The sequence below is a fragment of the Acipenser ruthenus genome, chromosome 19 (genome assembly GCF_902713425.1).
Source record: "Acipenser ruthenus chromosome 19, fAciRut3.2 maternal haplotype, whole genome shotgun sequence".
Classification (NCBI taxonomy): domain Eukaryota; kingdom Metazoa; phylum Chordata; class Actinopteri; order Acipenseriformes; family Acipenseridae; genus Acipenser; species Acipenser ruthenus.
Genome location: NC_081207.1, coordinates 9,656,156 through 9,677,068, shown reverse-complemented (window position 1 = coordinate 9,677,068; position 20,913 = coordinate 9,656,156). Strand labels below are relative to the sequence as shown.

Sequence of the window (20,913 nt, the reverse complement as noted above, 5' to 3'; positions counted from 1 at the left end):
CTGGGATTGAACCAACAACCCTCCGGTCAAGAGTCCAGAGCCCTAACCACTACTCCACACAATGCTCTTAAGAACATAAGAAAGTTTACAAACGAGAGGAGGCCATTCAGCCCATCTTGCTCGTTTGGTTGTTAGTAGCTTATTGATCAGAATCTCATCAAGCAGCTTCTTGAAGGATCCCAGTGTCAGCTTCAATAACATTACTGGGGAGTTGGTTCTTCTGCCCTGCCCTGATGTTGTAGAAAATGAGTTCTTTAGCTCTCAATCTCTGGTAGTGATCTACATTGGTAAAGTGGTTGCATACTCTATATTCAAGGTTTTTTGTTGTTATTCCTTGATACTCTATGTGAAGGTGCTTTGACTACGAGTTCAGGAGCTGCTCTTAAGACCTAGTCGCCTGCCATAGACATATGTAATGCTGGTTAGCTCAGCCAAACTGTCTTTATATTGGTAAGCACCAGCACCCAAAAGTGGCAAACTACTAGATGGCGCTGGCTCTCCTATAAATATTGACTGATCTAGCCTATGTTACATGTATCTGTGGTAAGGAACTAGAATTGAAGAGCAACTCCTGAGGTTTCTTGATTGGGAGAATACAATAAACCATTCTACAGCTGGTAATTGATTAACTGAACAATTTGATTAGCTGAACACCTCATGGTCCCAAGTTTTTGGTACTTTTGTTTAGGACTTCACTGATTAACATATAGGTTACAAAAGCTATACATTTCTGTATTGACTTTGTTATTGATGTGATGCAGCCATTTGAAATGTCTTTGTTTAAGATGGATTTGTGACATTTAAAATTAGCAATACCGTTTTAATTATTTTTATTTAACTAGTATATTGAAAAAAATGTATAATGTGCCGTGTAAGATAAAAACTAATTTTTGCTTACTACAGCTCAGAGCAGTCAGTAAGTATTTGAGAAATAATTATGGACCAAATCTCAGAGGGGATCATTTTTCATGCAACACTGTGACCAGTGCCCATGTTAAGCTATGACTCCTTGTGCTATCCAACCAGAATGCTTTCAGTCAATGTCATGGCCGTGTCCCTGCTTCTCCAGTCAATGCACCCCTCCCTTGTGACATGAGATCACAGTACTTACATCCACAGTTACAGTACCTCTGGCCATCAAAGCTCACCATCTGCTCTGTACAATACAGAAACCTGCCTTGCTGCGGTGTATTCACGATACCAGTCTCCCCCTCTCCCCAGGCAATTACTCCCTTCCAATAGATCTAGATTAAAAAAACAGCACTCACAAGTACTTAACAGGTCGTATCCCACAGTGGCTCTTTGCCTACATAAGGCATTACTACTGATTTGCATTCAGACAGAAACATACATTCATTCTACCAGTTCTGAGTCTTACTGGGCTTCACCCAAAGGAATTCAATGCAATAATATGCAGACATTTCAAAGACAACGCTATAGATGAGAAGTTGCTTCCTGGTACTTTAATTACCTGGCAGACCGTTTGACCTACAGCAACTGTACCAGAGTGCAACTGTTTATCTTTACTGTTGTATATGGAATATTTGCACATGAAATTGGCATAAACGAGCAAGAACCACAAAAATCTCAACAGTAAAAGGGGTACATTTTAGTTAATAAAGCAAATTATATACAGTATATATATAGTATATATATATATATATATAGTATATATATATATATATATATATATATATATATATATATATATATATATATATATATATATATATATATATGGAATTATAACATTAACCATTTCGAATGGTTCTTACTAGAATTACTGTTATGTCTTCTTTTTTTTTCTTGATAACTGTGTTGCGTAACTAGTCCAGGGGATGCTATTAAGTCCAAGTTGCCTGCCATGGCAATATGTAATGAAGGCTAGGTCAGTCTATATTCGCACCAGCACGATTAAGTGCACTGCTGTGTGTTGCCAGCAAAACAAAAGGAAACAATCATCGGATCACTATAAAGTTCTGGCTCCTCTATCAATGTGGCTGATCTAGCCTATGTTACATACATCTATGGCAGGCAACTGGAGTAGCTCCTGAACTCGGGGAAAGGCGACTGAACAAAGAAAAAAATGGAAATTTGAGACTCTTTGAACAAGCAAATCCCACAGTAGACGTGTCACTTCAAAGACTCCATTGAAGACAGAAGTACTGGTGCTGTATTATGCAACAGAGACCTCTCTTTTAAGATTTGAAAAGTAAGCTAGCTCCCTCGTATTTTGCCTGCAGTATTTCATTATTGCCTCAGAGGTCATGGATTTACTGTGCAGTGTCTATATACCGTTGCTGTTAATTAACTTTCATTTTGCATTCTCTGGATTTTATATTAACAATGAACAGGTTATTATAGTATAATTACTATATTTTTTTCAGCTCAATGCGAAACAAAAAATGAGATTTCTTAATGTATAAGTAATATTCAAGCAACAAAAAAGATGTAAAAACAATACTATAAAAATACCAGAATGTGGTGTCTGAATAATTAAGGGGGAAAAAAAACAGTAGATAAGTTTGTCAATCAAAACGCTGCGTCACAGAAGGTACCTGTGTATTTGTTTTACCACCGTGGTAGCCTCTACAAAAATACTACGTGTGCTGGGTGCAAAACGTCTTTCTAAAAAACAATGTCTGTATGAGCTTTCTGCACCAATGCACTTATTATAGACAGCGGAACTTGTTAACGAATACAAATGACTTAGCCTACGCCACATCATGACAATATGTCATATAATAGTGTTTCCGTGAACGTTTTTTTTTTTTTTCAGAAATAACACCACCCAGATATGCATTCTGTAAGTAAATATGCACAGAGGAAAAATGCAATGCGTTTCTAAACATAGTACTATACACGCTATCAGTAAAACAGAATACAGGCTACCAATGTTTTTTTCTTTACTTATTTCACATTCCTTCACATGTTCCTTCAACTCTTTCTGCATTCTGAAATAATAACGCAGTGCCTAATCTGTGCTGAAACCGTCCGTTACCAGTTGAATACCAAACCAGTGCAATGACGCACATCCTGCGTATAAGGGTTGGATGGAAAGATTAATAAGAACTCGATTGTTAGAGAACAATTTCTATACTTTCAGCTCAGACCCTCGAGCCGCTTTGTTGTGAGTTGATGCGACTGTAATTTAAGTACTGTTAAGTAAGTATGCATGCATTTCTTATTTAAAACAATTTAGTGCTTGCAACTACAGCCACTCTCGCGCATGGGTTTGTTTTGTTTGTTTAAAATAAATAAATAAATAAAATAAACACCTGCTTGTTTGTTTCTGTATTACTTGCTTTCCACGTCTCTATTCGTGTACAGTGTAAAAAATAGACTCAGTGTATGGTTATTTTGTATTAATATGGCTCGTTATGTTTTGAAAATACACAGTGAGTCATCAAACTAAATATTGCCTTAAATGACTGTTCAATGTTAGCCTTGTCAGTTTTGGAGTGGCTTCAGGTCTGGTCACAGATGTATCTGCCACAATGCATACACTACAAGCAGTTGCCCTATTTTTTTAAGGAACTGCTATGATCAATAACACTCACACAAATCTGCAGTAATGTTTCGGGATTTGTAGCTTAATTGAAATGAACTACATGCATATGTTCTCCAAACCGTCTCTATGTGATTCAGAGCCAGTCCTCCGATTAGTGTAATATTTAATTCAGTGTTTTGCAATTAACTTAATTTGTTGTAACTACTACTGTAATTATTAAAATTGACATTTAGATATATGTTGCAGTGAGTGACTAATATTACACAACAAGGTCCCCTTTTTAATGGTCTGTAAGAAAACTGACTGCACTAGGACTAAGAGATTGTTACACTGTACACGTTATATGCAGACCCTATATGTGCACAAATTGCTTACATCTGTTAAAAAACAATAATACTTTAAAGTCATGCAATCGCTATAATTCTCCAATTCGGCAAGATATATTTTGTGCTGGTAGATTTTCACAATTGCCTACAGTAAATACAGAATGTACATACGATTTCGTTCATGTTTGTGAATTTGATCAGTTTGGCTTTACATTAGGAAATACGGTGGGTTGTTTACAGGTTCTACTGTATATCTAAAAATAATTATGACTATGGATACATTGCAAGTATTTTTTTGTCAGTAATTTCAAACACGTTTGTCGCTTGTCACCACCTTAAAAATTGACGACTTCTGACGCAAATGCAAGAGACTGATGGTCACAGTCCAGTACTTCAAAGACAATAACACGAGCTGTCAATCAAGGAGTTGCAGCCCCGAACCGAAGGACTATTTCTTATTTATATTCAAGAAGGGTGCTGTGGTAATAGTTTTATTATAACGCTGAGCTCCCCTGACATCGTGTTGACAAATACAATGGATTTAGACTTGAAGACTATAGCTTTCCCTGGTATTTGAATATCAACTGTCAAATACGTATTACATTGCTGGTGACTTGGTGTGACACATCCGTTACATTTGTTGTTGATAATATCATAAATATCCATAGTGTATGTATGGAAATACATTTCTGATAGTGCTATGATGTACACTGTATCGCAAAGTCACCTTTTCCTGGTTTAGCTATATAGCGTGCTTGGAAACACCTCTGCGAACACAGTATAATAGAAATACTGTAAACATGTAATATTCAAACAAATATGTTATGGCTATGGATATAATATACAATCCAATACATTTGCACTATTAGTCTGTTGTACGTACTTTTCATACTAGGGCATTCGATGTACAATGTGGCGAGTTCATGGACATTTGGTAGCTTCGTTTTGCGTATTTAGTAATGTGTAAGTAATGTATGTCAAATTTAAAGCCATTTAATTTAATTAGCAAATTGTATAAAACAAACAACTATTAACGTGCACAGCAAACAAAGTGTACTGAGCCAGAATGTACTGAGCCAGAGCCCAAGAGTATATTGCTGCAGAACGAAGGCTCCCACAGGGTAGCTCACACAGGGCAGTGCTGCGTGCGCAACTTGTGTTAGTACTTCATTCCCTTTCAACACCCTTAACACGTGACCATAATACCCCACGAACCATGGGTTTAGTGTTAGGTTAATGTTATAAAATAAACTTCGTTATAGTACGTACATTTTCACCCTTATCACGTGATCGGGCTGTAGTTTACAAGATGACGTCTATTACGAGTTGTGCACGCAGCACTACCCTGCGTGAGCTATGCTGTGGGAGCCTTAGTTCTGCAGCAATACCCCTTTTGACAGAGGACCATTTTCTCGCCAGGTTTAGGTTTCCCACCGAGGTCCGCTTTGTGATTGGACAATACGAGCAGTGGGCTGGATTTTACAGCTGCTTGATTTTGCGTTCTGCCTGATGCGGAGACAATAGTGCAGTGCAAGGGTGGGTTTCAGCAGCCGGCTGTCTGAATAAGGTGAAATCGCACTACAGTACGCGAATCAACAGCCGAATCTGAAAATTGAGTGCACAGCCCCTCAGAACATTGAATTATTGCACAACGTTCATCTTGTTTACCTGGATGGAATGCAGACAACAGAAACCCAGCTTGCATAACATAAGGTGGTAAGTACAGGATCGAGTGAACAATGGTGGGGTTTTTGCAAATTCTCATTTTTATTATTTAGAAGTGTAATGTTGAACATACCTTTAAATCCAGGGTTTATGTTGTATTTGCATATTCATGAATTCATATGGAACGCCATGTAGGCTACAAGCGTTAATATATTCAGGAAGACTGAAATCCACATTGCATCAAATATATTCTCTGGAACAAATGTAAATGTTTTTGGCTGATGCGAGTTACGACATTGACTGCATTACTGCTTTGTTTATCGGTTAGTTTTGTGTGTTTTGACCACCTTTGCACTTTGCTGGATTGTCCGCCCCTGAAAGAAAGCTAGGATGCGGGGGGACTGGGATCCGTTACGATGCTCGGTCACTAGAATTAACTAAGAAGGAAAGTAATTCATAAACTGAAAACTCACTACTGTACTTTAATCAGCTATAACGTTTCGGCTTCAGCATGGTAGAAATAGCTAGGTAGACAGATGTTGTAGCTAATTATTATTATTTTTTTTTAAAAGTGAGTTTTCAGTTTTATCAATTACTTTTTTCTTCATTATAATATATATATATATATATATATATATATATATATATATATATATATATATAGTGTGTGTTTGTGTGTATCCATGTGGTACTGTATACATATGCAGACGTAAACAGACACCTACACATTGCCTGACACATTGCCTCTACGTACAGTACGTTATATATTATGCTTAGCAATGATACATTATTAGTGTCATATAATTATTATTATTTTTTGTATAATCAAGGACATTTCAGAATTTGTACTGCTTTATTAGCGGGTGTTGGCCCTTCTTTTATATCTCTCACTGTATTGGCTTGCTTTGGTAATATAATCCAATTTTTGCAGTAAAAAAACCATAATTGACTGCATTGAACTAAAGGAGTTTGGATGGATACAGTGCAGTATGTTTTTTGGCTCGGAGACCAAATCGTTTACCATTCTAGACAAGAGGTGCAGTCCATTCCTTGTGTCTTGAAAGCTACAGCTGTATGTCAAACGAGATGAGTCTGTTGCTCTCACTATAGCCTTCTTTGGGTAGTAGGTAATCCACATCACAAAACAAGCCCCATACAATTTGGCAACATTCATTACAGGTACAGTTGAACAGAGGCTGCAGATTTGACAGGTTATTAAAGATGTCTTAAAATTGTCCTGTTATGATCCCTATAGTCCTCCTGTTTTTAAAAAAGCAACGCAAGCTGAAGACAAGATGTCTTATTTACTGGATGAACTAGGGTGTGTGGAGGTTTTGACTCGTGGGCCCCTCCTTGAGTGAGGCGCAACGCAGCCATATCTCCAAGGCAGGGTGGCAAGCTGTGCTATTCCTGAGAAGATAAGGGTAATAGGTGGCGGAGGGGAGGCAGGAGAAAGCAACAAAGAGATAAAATCTGTATTAATAGGGAATTCATTTGGGGGGGGGGCTCTCTTTGCCATCTCTGAACCAAGCCGAATCTAAAATGAATTCAGTACCATGAAAGACTCAAATAAAATTAGCTTGGCGGGTGAAATTGAAAGTCTCACATGCTGCCCTTTTCTATAAAAGCAAATAAAAAAGGGACTAAATAACAGGGAAAGGCTGAGAGCATTACTACGGATTTGTGGTATGTGAAAGCCATCCCCTCTGCTTAGACCATGAAGATTGCAATTACCATCTATACAGTGCAGTGGACAGTTCAGCAGGAACATAACAAACAAGCTGCATAGTTGAGATTAAATAAAGGAATTGTACCTGGGTCTCTCTTGCATCTTTCGAAGCTGTTTTATATTTCATTTTGTTACAGTTCTGTAGCGTTGCCTAGGGGTTTTAACTGCAGTGCTATAGGTATAGATAAAATTAAATCATGCAAACCCGAGACAAAGCAGGGCCTATTGCAGCTTGAAATTGCTTCTAAATTTTAGAGCCGTCTTTCCAGACTGCTTATCCAGTTGAAGGTGAAAGCCAGGCTGTAGTCTGTCTTCTACACAGTCTAACAAATACGTAATTCAGAGGTGAATAGTTCAGCTCTGTGCTGCTATCTGGAGTAGTTTAAAATAGGATTAAAAAAGCAAACCGTGCTGAAAGTGTTTAATTTTTTTGGACTGCCGGAAATTATTTTTATTAAATGACTGATTTTATGCAACATATTTAATGAGACATTTTTTAAACAAGTCTCTTATTTTTTGTTAGCCGAGACCCAACAACATATTTGCATGTTTGGATCTCATCACTTATTCCCAGCACATCTCCACTCTGCCTCCAGAGCCCGCTCCTTCTCCACCCTCGCCCCACAGTGGTGGAATGAGCTTCCTACAGATGTCAGGACTGCCCAGTCCCTGACCACCTTCCAGCGCCTCCTCAAGACTCACCTCTTCTAGAACTCCTTTTCCTTCTGGACACTTTATCACTCTTCCTTAATACACTTTACTTGCTCTTATCTGCTCCCTATTTTACTGCATTTAATCCTGTACTTTAGAGTACTGTAATCTGTCACAAGTGTTATGTAATCTGTAGTATTTTGTATTTGATTACATCCTGATGTAACAATCACTGACACTTATTTGCTCCGTTATTGAATCGTATTTTGTCATATACTTGTACTTGCTAGAACTGAAGTCATTGTATTTTATCTTATTATTATTATTATTATTTATTTCTTAGCAGATGCCCTTATCCAGGGCGACTTACAATTGTTACAAGATATCACATTATTTTTATATACAATTACATTTTTTTTTTTTTTTTACACATTATTTTTACATACAATTACCCATTTATACAGTTGGGTTTTTACTGGAGCAATCTAGGTAAAGTACCTTGCTCAAGGGTACAGCAGCAGTGTCCCCCACTTGGGATTGAACCCACAACCCTCCGGTCAAGAGTCCAAAGCCCTAACCACTACTCCACACTGCTGCCCCATCTTGCTCTTAATTGTGTTAATACTTGTACTGTGATTCTTGAAATGTATTTTTGTTTACGACTGTAAGTCGCCCTGGATAAGGGTGTCTGCTAAGAAATAAATAATAATAATAATAATAATATTTAGAGCTTTGTTGGGCCCGCCTTATAAATACTTCTTGAAGGAAAACCAGATGGGCTACATGAAATGGTGCTGATTGCTCATTAGGGGACGCTCATGTCTGGTGTCCTATGAGAAGGTCCAATTAAGAGTACTAGACTTGCTCTTGTGGTTCAGTGGGTATGTTTCTTAAGAGACTCAGGCATAATAATGTTCGATCTCTTCACAGTAGCTAGAAAATAAACGCATAAATAATAAAGATGGCTAGCTCCATGACTTTCCATTACCTTCATACACTACTTGGCCAGTATTGTATAAGGCCAATTTTACATAGTGCTGAAATGGCTTTTTTCAGCTAGTATCCATGCTACTTTTCCCCAATATTTTGATCTCAGCCCATTGATTATACAGTAATATGTAGGTATCAGGTCTCAAAGTGAGCAGGGTTTAAAATAGTGTGTCAGGCATCACCAGGCAAATTCTCAGCTAATAATGTGCAGGAAACTTTGTGATGCATCTCAGTGGGTCTTCAGATTGTTGAGGATATAGTTATAAATGTACATTTCTAGTTTCCTGCCATTGACTGATCTAGCCTAAGTTACATATCAGTGGCATGCTCGAACTGAAGATCAGCCCCTTAAGCTAACACAGGTATAGTAGGTGCAACAAGAACTACTTAGAAAGATTGCAAACATCATAAAAAAAATTCAGATATAGAATGATTTGTGTGCAGATACCTGACCAGGCATTCGCTGGCAGTGGCTTCAGTTTCAAGACTACCAAGGGAGGTGTGCAAGTTGGGTTTGAATTACATTATTTTTATTTGCAACAGTCAGCCCAGGTTTCTAATATTTATAACACAAGTACAAATTGTAATAGCAGTTATCGTATATGATGTGTATTCTTCTGAAGCCGAGCGTAGTACTGTGGATGATTTGCATAGACAGCTAGACCTATTTTTTGTGATGAGCCAGTGACAAATTGCATTGTGTAATAAGTCGTTGAAATGGACAGTGCAGCCGTAATGCTGTTTTACTTGCTGCTTGGCTAAGCCGTTGACTGATATGACTGCAGAATCTTTTTAACTTGTCATTATTCATTGCATTTGATATTGATTTTTAAATCTTTTTGAACTTGTAGTCTCGGAAAGCCTTTTTTTTAAATTTATTGAAGAAAGCAGCAGATGCATTTTACTTTTAAAATTATGTAAGATTATTTGATTATTTTTTTAAATATATGTTTCTCTTAATGGAACTTAACAGAAAATGTAGTAGAAAATGAATGGATTATAGTTTTTTCTGTGAAAAAAAACAATTGCACGCACAATTACATGCGGTAATATACAATACATCCTTTGTATTACACACTATGCAATACATCCTTAATAGGACATGGGTCTATTTTAATGATCTAAACAATGGTCTAAATGCCACCACCCTTTTGTTATTTCAAGATTTTACAGATGATACTGAAAGCATTTTTAAAAACGCATAAGCGTTATTCACAATTAACATTTTAAAGCATCATTCAAGCTAGCATATTTATTAAGAGGTCAAATTTTTATCAAATGCAAAATGAAGTACACAGTGAAATTTTTATTTGACACTTTTAAATAACATGCATTTATAAAAGGATTTGGAAGTGTAGCGAAACTGCTGTATTCTCCTTAAGGTAAAACAGACGGTTTCTTCTTAAAATACATTTGCGAGTGACTCAAGTATCACGAGGAGGAAACTGACAATGTGGACGTCGTGATCCAACATGTGAGTCAATTTTAAACCCTGTTTTGTGCACCTCATTGCAAAAATAAGAATGTTAGCATCATTTTATTACGGGGACACAGATGTCCCCTGTACCTTTTTCATAAAATGTTAAGGGGCATTAAAAAAAAGAAAATGTAATTCATCTTTTTACTCAGGCCACCCTACTTTTCTGATTGGAGGAACATCTTATGGATTGCCTCCCCTGGCTTCACACAATGTATAGTCACAGTTAGCACTATATATATATATATATATATATATATATATATATATATATATATATATATTCAGAAACGATAGAACTGTTTTGAACTTCAGGTGGTATTGGCAGATCAAAGATTGATTTAAGCTCACCAGAGGTAGGCGCTTTTAAAAATGAAAAATAAATCAAATATAGCAGGCTCGGTTTTCCACAATAAGCTTTTAATACTGTATTTAACGAAACCCACGCAGTTATTGATGTGTGGAACTGATTGACATTAGATCAATATGATTTTTAAACAAGACTAGCAGCCTCTGAGTCGGCACATGTACATAGCTAATCTTTCACAAAACAGTCCTTTATGAATACAAATGAATTTCTTCATAAAAACAAAAGCATACAAAATGCTGCTATCACAGTTCTGTACGAGATCTAGTGGTAGTCTCTCTTGCTTGGGGCAATAATTTACACAGATGTTATTTCACAGACACTGATTTTGTTATACTCTAGGATGAACTAAATTATCATTGAGTGGTCCGAGATTAGTGCTAATCGGGGTCTGTGAAACTAGATGCAAGACTTTCTAGAATAAGAAAAAACAAGAATCAAATTTGAACCAAATTCTTATCTGGCTCCTAATAAGAAACATCTTCTAATTAAGAAAAGCATTTTTGACTGTGTAGCTCTCTGAAAGAGTTGTGTCTTCTTTTTTTAGTATATGGATGCTTCTTTTATAAATTATATTTTGAATATGATTAAAAATGTAGGCTATGGTAAGCTTTTTAAAAATTAATTTAAAGTGCTGGTTTGAATTATGAAAATGAAAGGTTGGGTGTTGTTGAAATTCAGTGATTTCATATTGACAAAACTTTTTTGTCCTGATTGGATTAATTTCTTAGCTAGGCTAAACTAGGGATGTTCAGAGTTAAACATTTGGAATTTTCCATAAATGTTTGAAAATATTATTATTAATTATTTCTTAGCAGACGCCCTTATCCAGGGCGACTTACAATTGTTACAAGATATCACATTATTTTTACATACAATTACCCATTTATACAGTTGGGTTTTTACTGGAGCAATCTAGGTAAAGTACCTTGCTCAAGGGTACAACAGCAGTGTCCCCCACTGGGGATTGAACCCACAACCCTCCGGTCAAGAGTCCAGAGCCCTAACCACTACTCCACACTGCTGCCCATAAAATATGACATTAGTTTTTACATAGTAGTAAGTGTACAGTGAAAGCCAATGTATTTCATATTCAACATTTCTTCTGTGTCTTTTCTATATGCAATTAAAGACAATATATTTTGAAAAATTGACAGAGGGCTAATTCTGATGTATTTTCTGATTGATAACTAGCATTCGCAATATGTTCAAGTTGCATTGTTTTTTTGTTTTCTAAATAAATCATTATGTACAGTTCTGGTAAATGGGTAAAATAATGAAAAAGATACTGGTACGTTAGTCTTGTCTTCCATATTGCATATTGTGGTCCATCCTTTTTTTGCCTTCAGGGCACCTATGAGTGTTGAGTCATGCTCCTGTCAGTTTAACTATATAAGGTTACTTGTAATTAAGTGGCATGTTTACAGTAAGGGTTTCAATTGCTTTTTTTTTTTAATTGTCAGCTTATTTTGAAATAGACTGCTTTGCTTTGAGGCGGCTGAATGTCAGAAAAAATTACGGGTGTTAATAATTGCTATCTAATCCTTTTTTTTTGTGTATTTCTGTTTTTAAGGAAGAAAACTGAATAGAGAACCCTGCATTCCAAACATCCTTTCCTCTGAGAAGCACAATGAGTTTGTCTCGCGCTCCGATAGACATTCTCGAGGAGCTGCAGCTCATTGCAGCCCAGAACCTGGAGAAACTAGAAGTTTCCAAGTACTATGAAGTCATGAGGGAGCTGGGAAAGGGAACATATGGCAAAGTGGACCTGGTCATCCATAAAATTAGAGGTAAGTGCTACTGACATAGCAAGACAGAAACTATGACTGTTATCCCCTGAACATGTGAATGACTAATCTACTGGTTATTCAAACCTTAGTGAGATTACTTATGTCTAAGCATGAGTTTTGTTTATTGTTTTTTTTAAAAAAAAACTACTGCAAGGTTTTTGTATCTGAATGCACAGTGTATGCTTTGGGTCTTGCATTTGCTATAAAAAAGAGTGTTATAAAACATAGGAGGAGGAACAATGTGGTATGCAGAGAAATGTCAATGTTGTATCAAAACCTACTTTACACAGAAAGGTCTGGTATTGAATGCAAAGAACAATCTTAGTTGCTATAAGGAGCAGTTCAGTTGTTGTTCCGAGTAGTTTATTGCTGGATTTTTTTTCAGTAAAATTTATTTATTTCTTTTCGGGAACATTTGCCTATGGCTTCGCCTCACATTAGGCCCTTTTCATGAAATTCAATACAAATCTGAATCCAGTAGACGCATGCTGATCTAAACCCCACTAGTATGAACGGTTTTACCTTAGTGAAATGTGGAAAACACATTTTTTCAAAGGGTTATTTCTGTATCAGAAACATAAAACAAAGGCCAGACAAGGCATTTAAATTGATTATTGATTTCCATTTCGTGAGCCTAAATTGTGCATTCATTGTTTGATGAATCTCCTTGAAGTCCATTTGTTTCTAGATTGTGAATACTAAAGTGTTCTCAATGCATCCGTAGCTCTTGATCAGTACCTGTCCCATACTCAATTAGGAAACTGGCAGCTGGTTGATCAGCTTCCAAAGCATTCTTAGCAGTGTTCCCCAGGATGTTTGAATTTTTTTCTGCTATGTTAATTTTTCTCTGGCAGAATGGGGGTGGGCTGGGGCTTTTTTCTTTCGATTGCTTCCACATGTTCCCTTTGGGGTTCTAAACCTGTTTCATGTTGCTGGATCCTTTACATTATTTATGAAGTCTAAAAGGTTATTGGCTTGCAGTAGGGTTTTTAGTCTTTTCACAGTTGGTGGACTGCAACATTTGTCGATCCACGTGCACTGCTTCAAACAAGTTACGGGAAAGATGAATAAACGGAGAACTGGGTGGGGCATTTATATCCTGATTTCCACTGAGATGCAATCAAAAAATACTGCTATATGACCTATTATGTCCGTGTTTTAATGCTGAAGTTCTTTACAACTTTCAGACAGCTTGCTTGTTCACCACATTTCTTTTTATCCCTGTATCATGAATATTATTTATCATTCAAGAATGACCGGGTGGTACGTTTGTTCTTCATTTTAATGGTGGCTGATGGGGCTAGACTGGTGCGGTAGATTAAATACAATGGAAAAGTGGCTTAAACAGTTAAAAAAAAAAAAAAAAAGGATGTGTATTTTGTTTTGTACTAGGCACAAAAATGGCACTGAAATTCCTGAGGAAGAAAACGACAAAGCTCAAGAGTTTTCTTCGAGAGTACAGCATCTCCCTCTACCTGTCTCCCTGTCCCTTCATTATCAACATGTTTGGGATCGCCTTTGAGACAGACGAGTACTACGTCTTTGCCCAGGAGTATGCACTAGCAGGGGACCTATTTGACATTATCCCACCTCAGGTATGTTGTTCATATTGGTTAGCTCCTTTAATGTGATAGAGCAGTGACTTCTATACATGATCTAAGTACTGGTTACTGGTCTCCCCCATCATTTAGATTGGTCTGTGTTTGGGAGATTAGAGATGTATGATCACGTCGTAATTACAAGCCATATTCTAAATTGTCACAATCTCAAATATATTTTTTTAATTAGTTTCTTTAGTATATTATTTTTTTATTGGTAGATCTTTCTTTTATATTTAATATGGTTGTAGAATTAAAAATGCACAACTTAACTGTGAGCTTGTCTCAACTGTAGGTGGGTCTTCCAGAAACAGTTGCAAAGCGCTGCATCCACCAAATTGCCATTGCCCTAGACTATCTCCATTGTAAGAAACTGGTCCACCGGGACATTAAACCGGAAAACATTCTTATTTTTGACAAAGAATGCAGGAAAGTCAAACTGTCCGATTTCGGAATGACCCGTAGGGCAGGCTCGCCCGCGAAGAGAGTCAGTGGAACTATCCCATACACTGCCCCGGAGCTCTGCGACGCCTCCAAGCACGACGGCTTTTGCGTGGATTACAGCACTGACGTCTGGGCTTTCGGGGTGCTCCTGTTCTGTATGCTAACTGGAAACTTTCCCTGGGAGAAGGCCCTTCCCTCAGACACTTTTTACGAGGAGTTTGTCAGGTGGCAGAGGCGGCGAGCGGGCACGGTGCCGTCGCAGTGGCGCAGGTTCACGGACGAGGCACTCCGCATGTTCCGCAAGCTGCTGTCCATTGAAGCAGAGAGACGCTGCGCGGTCAAGGAGATCTTCAGCTACTTTAGCCACTGCTGGATGTTGGACAATGAAAACAACAACCATCATACCGACATCAGCTCCTCGTCTTCGGAAGAAGATTTAGTAGACCGCATGAAGCAGCAGACCTTGTCCCCCATGTCTGGGATTGGAAAAGGCAACGTCATAAGGGAGAGCTCCCCAAACTTTTCCTCCATGTCAACAGCGAGCTCCCTTTCCTCCACAAGCAGCTACGAGAGGGTGTCTAGAGAGAGCACCAGCAGCCGGATCTTGGTGGCAACCCCAATTGAAATCTGCGTTTAGGATTCAAAACCGGGCAGCCTTAATGTTCAAGAGGCTTCCTCCCGAGAATCTCCTTTTGAAGGTTGTTTGGTAGTTAGCATCCACATCGCCACGGTAGTACTAGCTAACCACAGAACTAGAAACAATAGAAATGGGCTGCATCTGATAGTTACACGATTAAGAGCTCCGATGACGATACAGACCCATGCATCACAACTTCCTCAGTTCAAATGTTTAACTCATTCTGGGGAAACATTTCATAAAATCTGTGTTGGATTCCATACATTTCACTGTATCTGGTTTGACATTTCTTTAAAAACTAAAAGAAGCAAGTTTAGTCGTATTAGTAACTTGTGGTGTTACAGTTGATAAATTCATTTCTTAAAGCAATACATTCAATGTTTTCCTGCAAAAAAAGAAGATAAAAGCACTGTGTTGCAAGGATGTCAACCCTTCCATCTTGCGGTTCTCTGTTATGGAGTAAGCATGAGAAATTTGCACAGTAGAAAGAAAGAAATAGCAAAAATGTCATTTTGACTGGTGTATGATTTATTTTTTAGTTAAGCTGTTTTCAAATGCAGCACTAATCTGATTATATTGCAGAATGAGAAAGTGTACTTTTTTTTTTTTTTTTTTTGAGTACTGTAAATGCAATGTGAAATATGGTACTACTGTGTGTTTGTAAGTATGTATGGACTGAATATGTTTTGAATTTAAGTGTAGAGCAACACTTTTGTGTAGAGCAACACTTTTGCCCATTTAATTTGTTTATTTATTTATTTATTTATTTAAATCCAGAATATATATATATATTTTTTTTTTGTTTGCTGTTTATTTTTTAAAGTATTGTTAGTGCTAGTTGTTTCTTCTTTTAAATTCTTGGGTTTGCTTATGTGCTACTGCCAAACAGTATGACTACGTACAACTAACTAAGATGTAAAATGAGCTTTGTTCCCATCCCATTGTAAGTACTCCAGAGTTACTTTTGCCTTTCAACTACAAGATAGAGAAAAGTACCTCACATTCAAACAGAATTGCTTTAACTCTTGTTTATGTTACCAACAATATCTTTGGTAATTTTCTGCTAAAATCCTTTTATTATTTATCATTTATTTATTTATTTGATGGACTCCTTTATCCAAGGCGACTTACATGTTTTACGGGCTTCTGTTCATTGTGTGTTGATTTATTTAAATTGGGGCTTTGTAGATTCAAATTCAAATATTTCAACTATATACAGCTGCTTCATCTTGCTGTGCGGTTGTAAAATAATGCATAAATTAAACCAACCCCCCCCCCCCCAACAAAATAACAAAGAACAACATTGCAGGGACCAATAATAAAGATGCTAATGCTAAATAAGATAATTTATTTAAAAACCTTAGTTATCAATCATTTTAGCAGTAAACCCCTTTGATTTCAATGGCGCAGTCTGGAAACATTCAACTTAGGCAGTTGAGCATCTTCAAGCAATGAGATGGAAAAGTATTGTTCTGTACTGCTGTTCTGTTCACACGAACATTTTGCAGGCATCTGCGGGACTAGAAAAGTGTGATAAATCCATCTCTTGGTTAAACCCAGAATGTATATTTTGAGCCATTCTCTGTTACAGCTTGTATGAAATTCTTTATTTGCAGGCTGAATTGCTGCGCAGAAAGATCATTTTAGTAGCTTTCTACATACATTTTAAGTATGAAAATGGTGGTGTTTAACCTAACCCAATCACTGTTGGAAGGGTTATATTGATTTTAATGTATTAGAAAAGGACAGATCTACTCCTTAAGCTTTATTTACTGCAGCACACTGTAGTAAAAGTGTAGTAAAGCTAAAGAAAAGAGCAGACCAGCATTGCAAAGACACAGATATGGTAGACCATTGTATGAACCCTGTTGAGCCATGTTAGTATAAGCATACTGTGTATGGCATACCTTCTTCCCATGGTACACCTTTATAAGAACAATAAGGCACTAGCCAGTTGGGATATTGTAGAAACACTGAAATAACTTTGGAAATGCCACCTTTTTTAACGAGACCATGGTGGTTCAAATGTGTGTCAGTTGTTGCCTTTTGGGATTGAGAAATAAAGATAGCGATGGAATTGACCTACTTTCCCCTTCCCCATATAAGTACTAGTAAAATATGTATGCTGAAAAAAGCACCCTGCCACTAGAATGTCTTGAAATGCTACTGACATAGTAAAGAAAGCCACTACAGGATGTTGTCCCAACAAGGGTAAACATTTGAATATGACTCTCTGTTTTAGTGTTTTACCTTTATCTTTCATGGTGTTTCTACTGTTCTGTTGCACCAGTATTAACATTTCATTGCATTTCTCCTTGTCTTTGAATTTACACAGATAACCCTTGTTGTTAAGCCAACTTCCTGTGTTTCCTGAATCCAGAAATTTTTTTTGAGACTCCACAACAGGGTTCTGTCAAAATCCGTTTCCAATTCCAATTCCTTTTAGGGAATTTGAATTGATATTCTAGATACATAATAATTGTTGTGATTGTTCAGCTGCTTAGGTAATGTGTTGCCACTGTGAGAAACTGATTTTAACAGAACACTACTTTTGCCATTTTTTGATCAATGATGTGTTGGAATTGATTAAAAGCGAATTGGAATTGGGAATTGATTTTATAAAAGGATGTGGAATTGAAAAACAGGAAGTCACCCCAACCCTGCTTCACAGCTCTGTCAGTTCCCTTCGTTGTAGAGCAGGCGTACAGTTTGGATTGTTCTGGAATCAGAAAGCACAGACAATTCAGCAACTTCATGTGTGGAGAAAAAAAGATTACATCAGTATTGGAAACGCCATAAAAAGAGGAGGGAGAAGAAAGATGAGCTCAAACAAAATGCTCTTTGATGCTAATCTCTTTTTAAAACAGTAATGGAATATCAGATTTTTCATGACATCAGAATTTCTTTGGTAAACTTTTGAATCCAAATTGGATGGGTAGACCTGCAGTTTCCATTTTAATTGGTTTACAAGTTCATGGTAATGGCACACCCTTTATTCTGTGATACATATGTATATTTTATTTATTTAACTTTTTTTTTTTATTGTAAATGATCATTTTAAATGTTTAGTTAGAAATGATTTTGATGTCAGGAAGTCCGGTAAAGAAATCTTAACTGGCACTTAAAAACATATCTTTTAAATTATAAAATTATAAAATGTGTATTTATACTGTACAAGATATGAAGTAGACAAAAATTATGCCGTAGCACAAGTTCTTGCATACATTTGTTTGTGACAGTTTGAGTACTTTCTCAAAAAAGTAAATAAAAATAGGGCTAAAAATGTTGGTTTCATTTCATGTGCTGTATTTGTATATAATGTTGTGTTTGTATTAAAAGTTCAACCAAATGACAGGATGGAAATATAGAAAATAGCTGCTGTTGATTGATAGTGATGTTTAATTAATTACATTTGATCAAATATACCGTTAGTTTCCCCACTGCTGTGAGAAGGTATGAGATTCTTTCAAGAATCTGTTTTTCTTTTTACTGATTAGAGTTCTGACAGATTGAAAAAGTTAAAGGGCTTAAAGGCCTAAAAAATAATTATCAAATCTAATTATCTGCTACAAATATGTTTGCCTCATGAAATAAAATAAAACAATCTGTGTGTGTTGTGTTTTCTAGGCACATAGCATGAATTAAAAATATTGTTGTGTCTGTGTCTGGTTGCATTATCCCTTCTGCTTCCTTCAAATAGGGTTTAACCCTTTCTCAAATAAGCATTTCCACAGAGACCACATGAAAACCTGTTTGGAAAATAACTTTTTTTCCATTTGAATGAAAGACCTATGTTTGCTACATTTCCCACAATCATAATTCGCACGACATTACAGATCTAAACTGGAACAGCAAAAGGGATACTGCACCTAATTTGTTCAACTTGATCTCAATGTTTTAAAAGTATTTCGACAACAGAAACTGCTGATTTATATTTGTTGTATATGAATAGGGTGGTGCAGTTCCTTTCGTTGTTGCTCAAAAAAAGGGAAAGTGTTGAATAGTGATTAGCACACTGTCATAATATGTGTTGAATAGTGATTAGCACACTGTCATAATATGTGTTGAATAGTGATTAGCACACTGTCATAATATGTGTTGAATAGTGGTTAGCACACTGTCATAATGTAATGTGTTGCCTGTATTACAATGGCATTTCTTTGTCTTTCTGTGATGTGATGTATTTTGATGCACCAATGTTTTTAGTGGAGTTTTAGCTGGTAGATACATGATGCTAGAACTCATGTCTAATTCAGCCATTGCAATACAATTGTCTTCCTGTAATTCTTTCAAATTTAATTAAAAAGAAAAAAAGATGTGAAACTACAATGTGAAATTGACTGTTTTTCCAGCACAACCTACCTGGGCTTGACCATATAAAGCAATGCATTATAAGAGAGAATTCAGCTTCAAAGATAAATAGATATTATATCAACACCCACTCACCATATTTATTGAAGTACACATAGCTAACAATATAACTAAAACTTCGTAGCTCTCACTTTTCACAGTTATTAATGCACAAAATATACCGATCTCTTCCAGCACAAATCATTATGAAGGTGGTCAAGCAGTTCTGTGGATACATGCTATCATAAACAGATCACTTCGTAGGTCTCACTTTTTTAAAACATCTCTTTTGTAGGTCTCACTTTTAGATTAGAGTTCGGATGATTTACGATAATGCGTCATAGCGCATCACTGGCCTTTGTTCTTTTCACCTGTGTCCATCACACACCTGTTTCTGCTGCCTCCGATTAAGGATTGCTACGGATTCATCTTCCCTGCCGGTGTGAGTAGCAATCGTGTAAAGACACGGGCTGTTCTGAGGTGTTTCTGTGTTATGTTATTTTATTAGTTGTGTGTTTTAATTGTTTATAATTCTTTATGTACTTTTATATGTCTGCTGTGTCTTTCCGTCTGCTGTTTCTCTCCATATCTTTTTTTTTATTTTTCAATTTAAGACTGTAACTTGTATATTGTTATATTTTGTTTAATATCTGTATGTTGCTTTGGAGAAAATAATAATAACTTGGTAATATCGAACAGAAGTCACAATAAAAAAAGCTGCATTATAAAAATAATTAGTTATAAAAACTGCATTATGGCGATTTTTAATGACAGCTGAATTTTTTTATGCTAATTTTTGTTTAATTATTCTGCACGTAATTCCAAGTATACCTACCTGTAGCTGTAATGTTCACCATAAATCTAAATGTACTGTCCCATTTACTAACAGAGAACACATTAATTTATGTGTACACTGACTAATTTACATACCATAGCGTGCACACTACATGTATTGTGAGCGATAACTTAAGGTGCACGATAATATCCAAAGACTTACCCATGACCACCGTGATATAGAAAGCCCCAGCAGTCCAGGCGTATCTTTTGGTCGGTGGGTTATTATGAAAGGTGGAGGTTGGCCATCAACAGACACAGCCCTCCGCAGGTGACAGGCAGAGGCAACGCAAACTAAAACTGCACGCAGAGGAGTTGGAAATTCTAGTGGAGAAGGTTGTTTTAAATTAAAATACCTTGTTTGGTCCAGTGTTTTATTTAACCACTCTATTATAATGCAAGTAATGCCTCCATGATGACAGAGATTTCAGGCCAGACAAATAGGTTTAAGTGGTGCACCTATCAGTGGTTAAAGCCTGGTTTCCAAACAAACTAAATATCACTCACTTTAACTTTAAGGTGCACACTACGATTATCGCCCGTT

General features: G+C 36.6%; 1 protein-coding gene across 4 annotated transcripts; it reads left to right on the top strand.

Annotated features, from left to right (window-relative positions):
• The first annotated feature begins 2,951 nt into the window (after positions 1-2,951).
• On the top strand, positions 2,952-19,514 carry LOC117424109 (serine/threonine-protein kinase SBK1-like). Of its 4 annotated transcripts, XM_034040200.3 has the most exons (5): positions 2,954-3,165; positions 5,257-5,553; positions 12,290-12,506; positions 13,899-14,101; positions 14,400-19,514. In XM_034040200.3, the coding sequence occupies exons 3-5, from the start codon at positions 12,347-12,349 to the stop codon at positions 15,183-15,185; spliced, it is 1,149 nt and encodes a 382-aa protein (XP_033896091.2). In that variant the 5' UTR covers positions 2,954-3,165; positions 5,257-5,553; positions 12,290-12,346; the 3' UTR covers positions 15,186-19,514. The 4 variants fall into 4 exon arrangements, with proteins under 4 accessions (XP_033896092.2, XP_033896091.2, XP_058848446.1 ...); XM_034040201.3 differs by lacking the exon at positions 5,257-5,553 and having other exon boundaries at positions 2,952-3,165; XM_058992463.1 differs by lacking the exon at positions 2,954-3,165 and having other exon boundaries at positions 5,180-5,557; positions 12,294-12,506.
• The last annotated feature ends 1,399 nt before the right edge of the window (positions 19,515-20,913 follow it).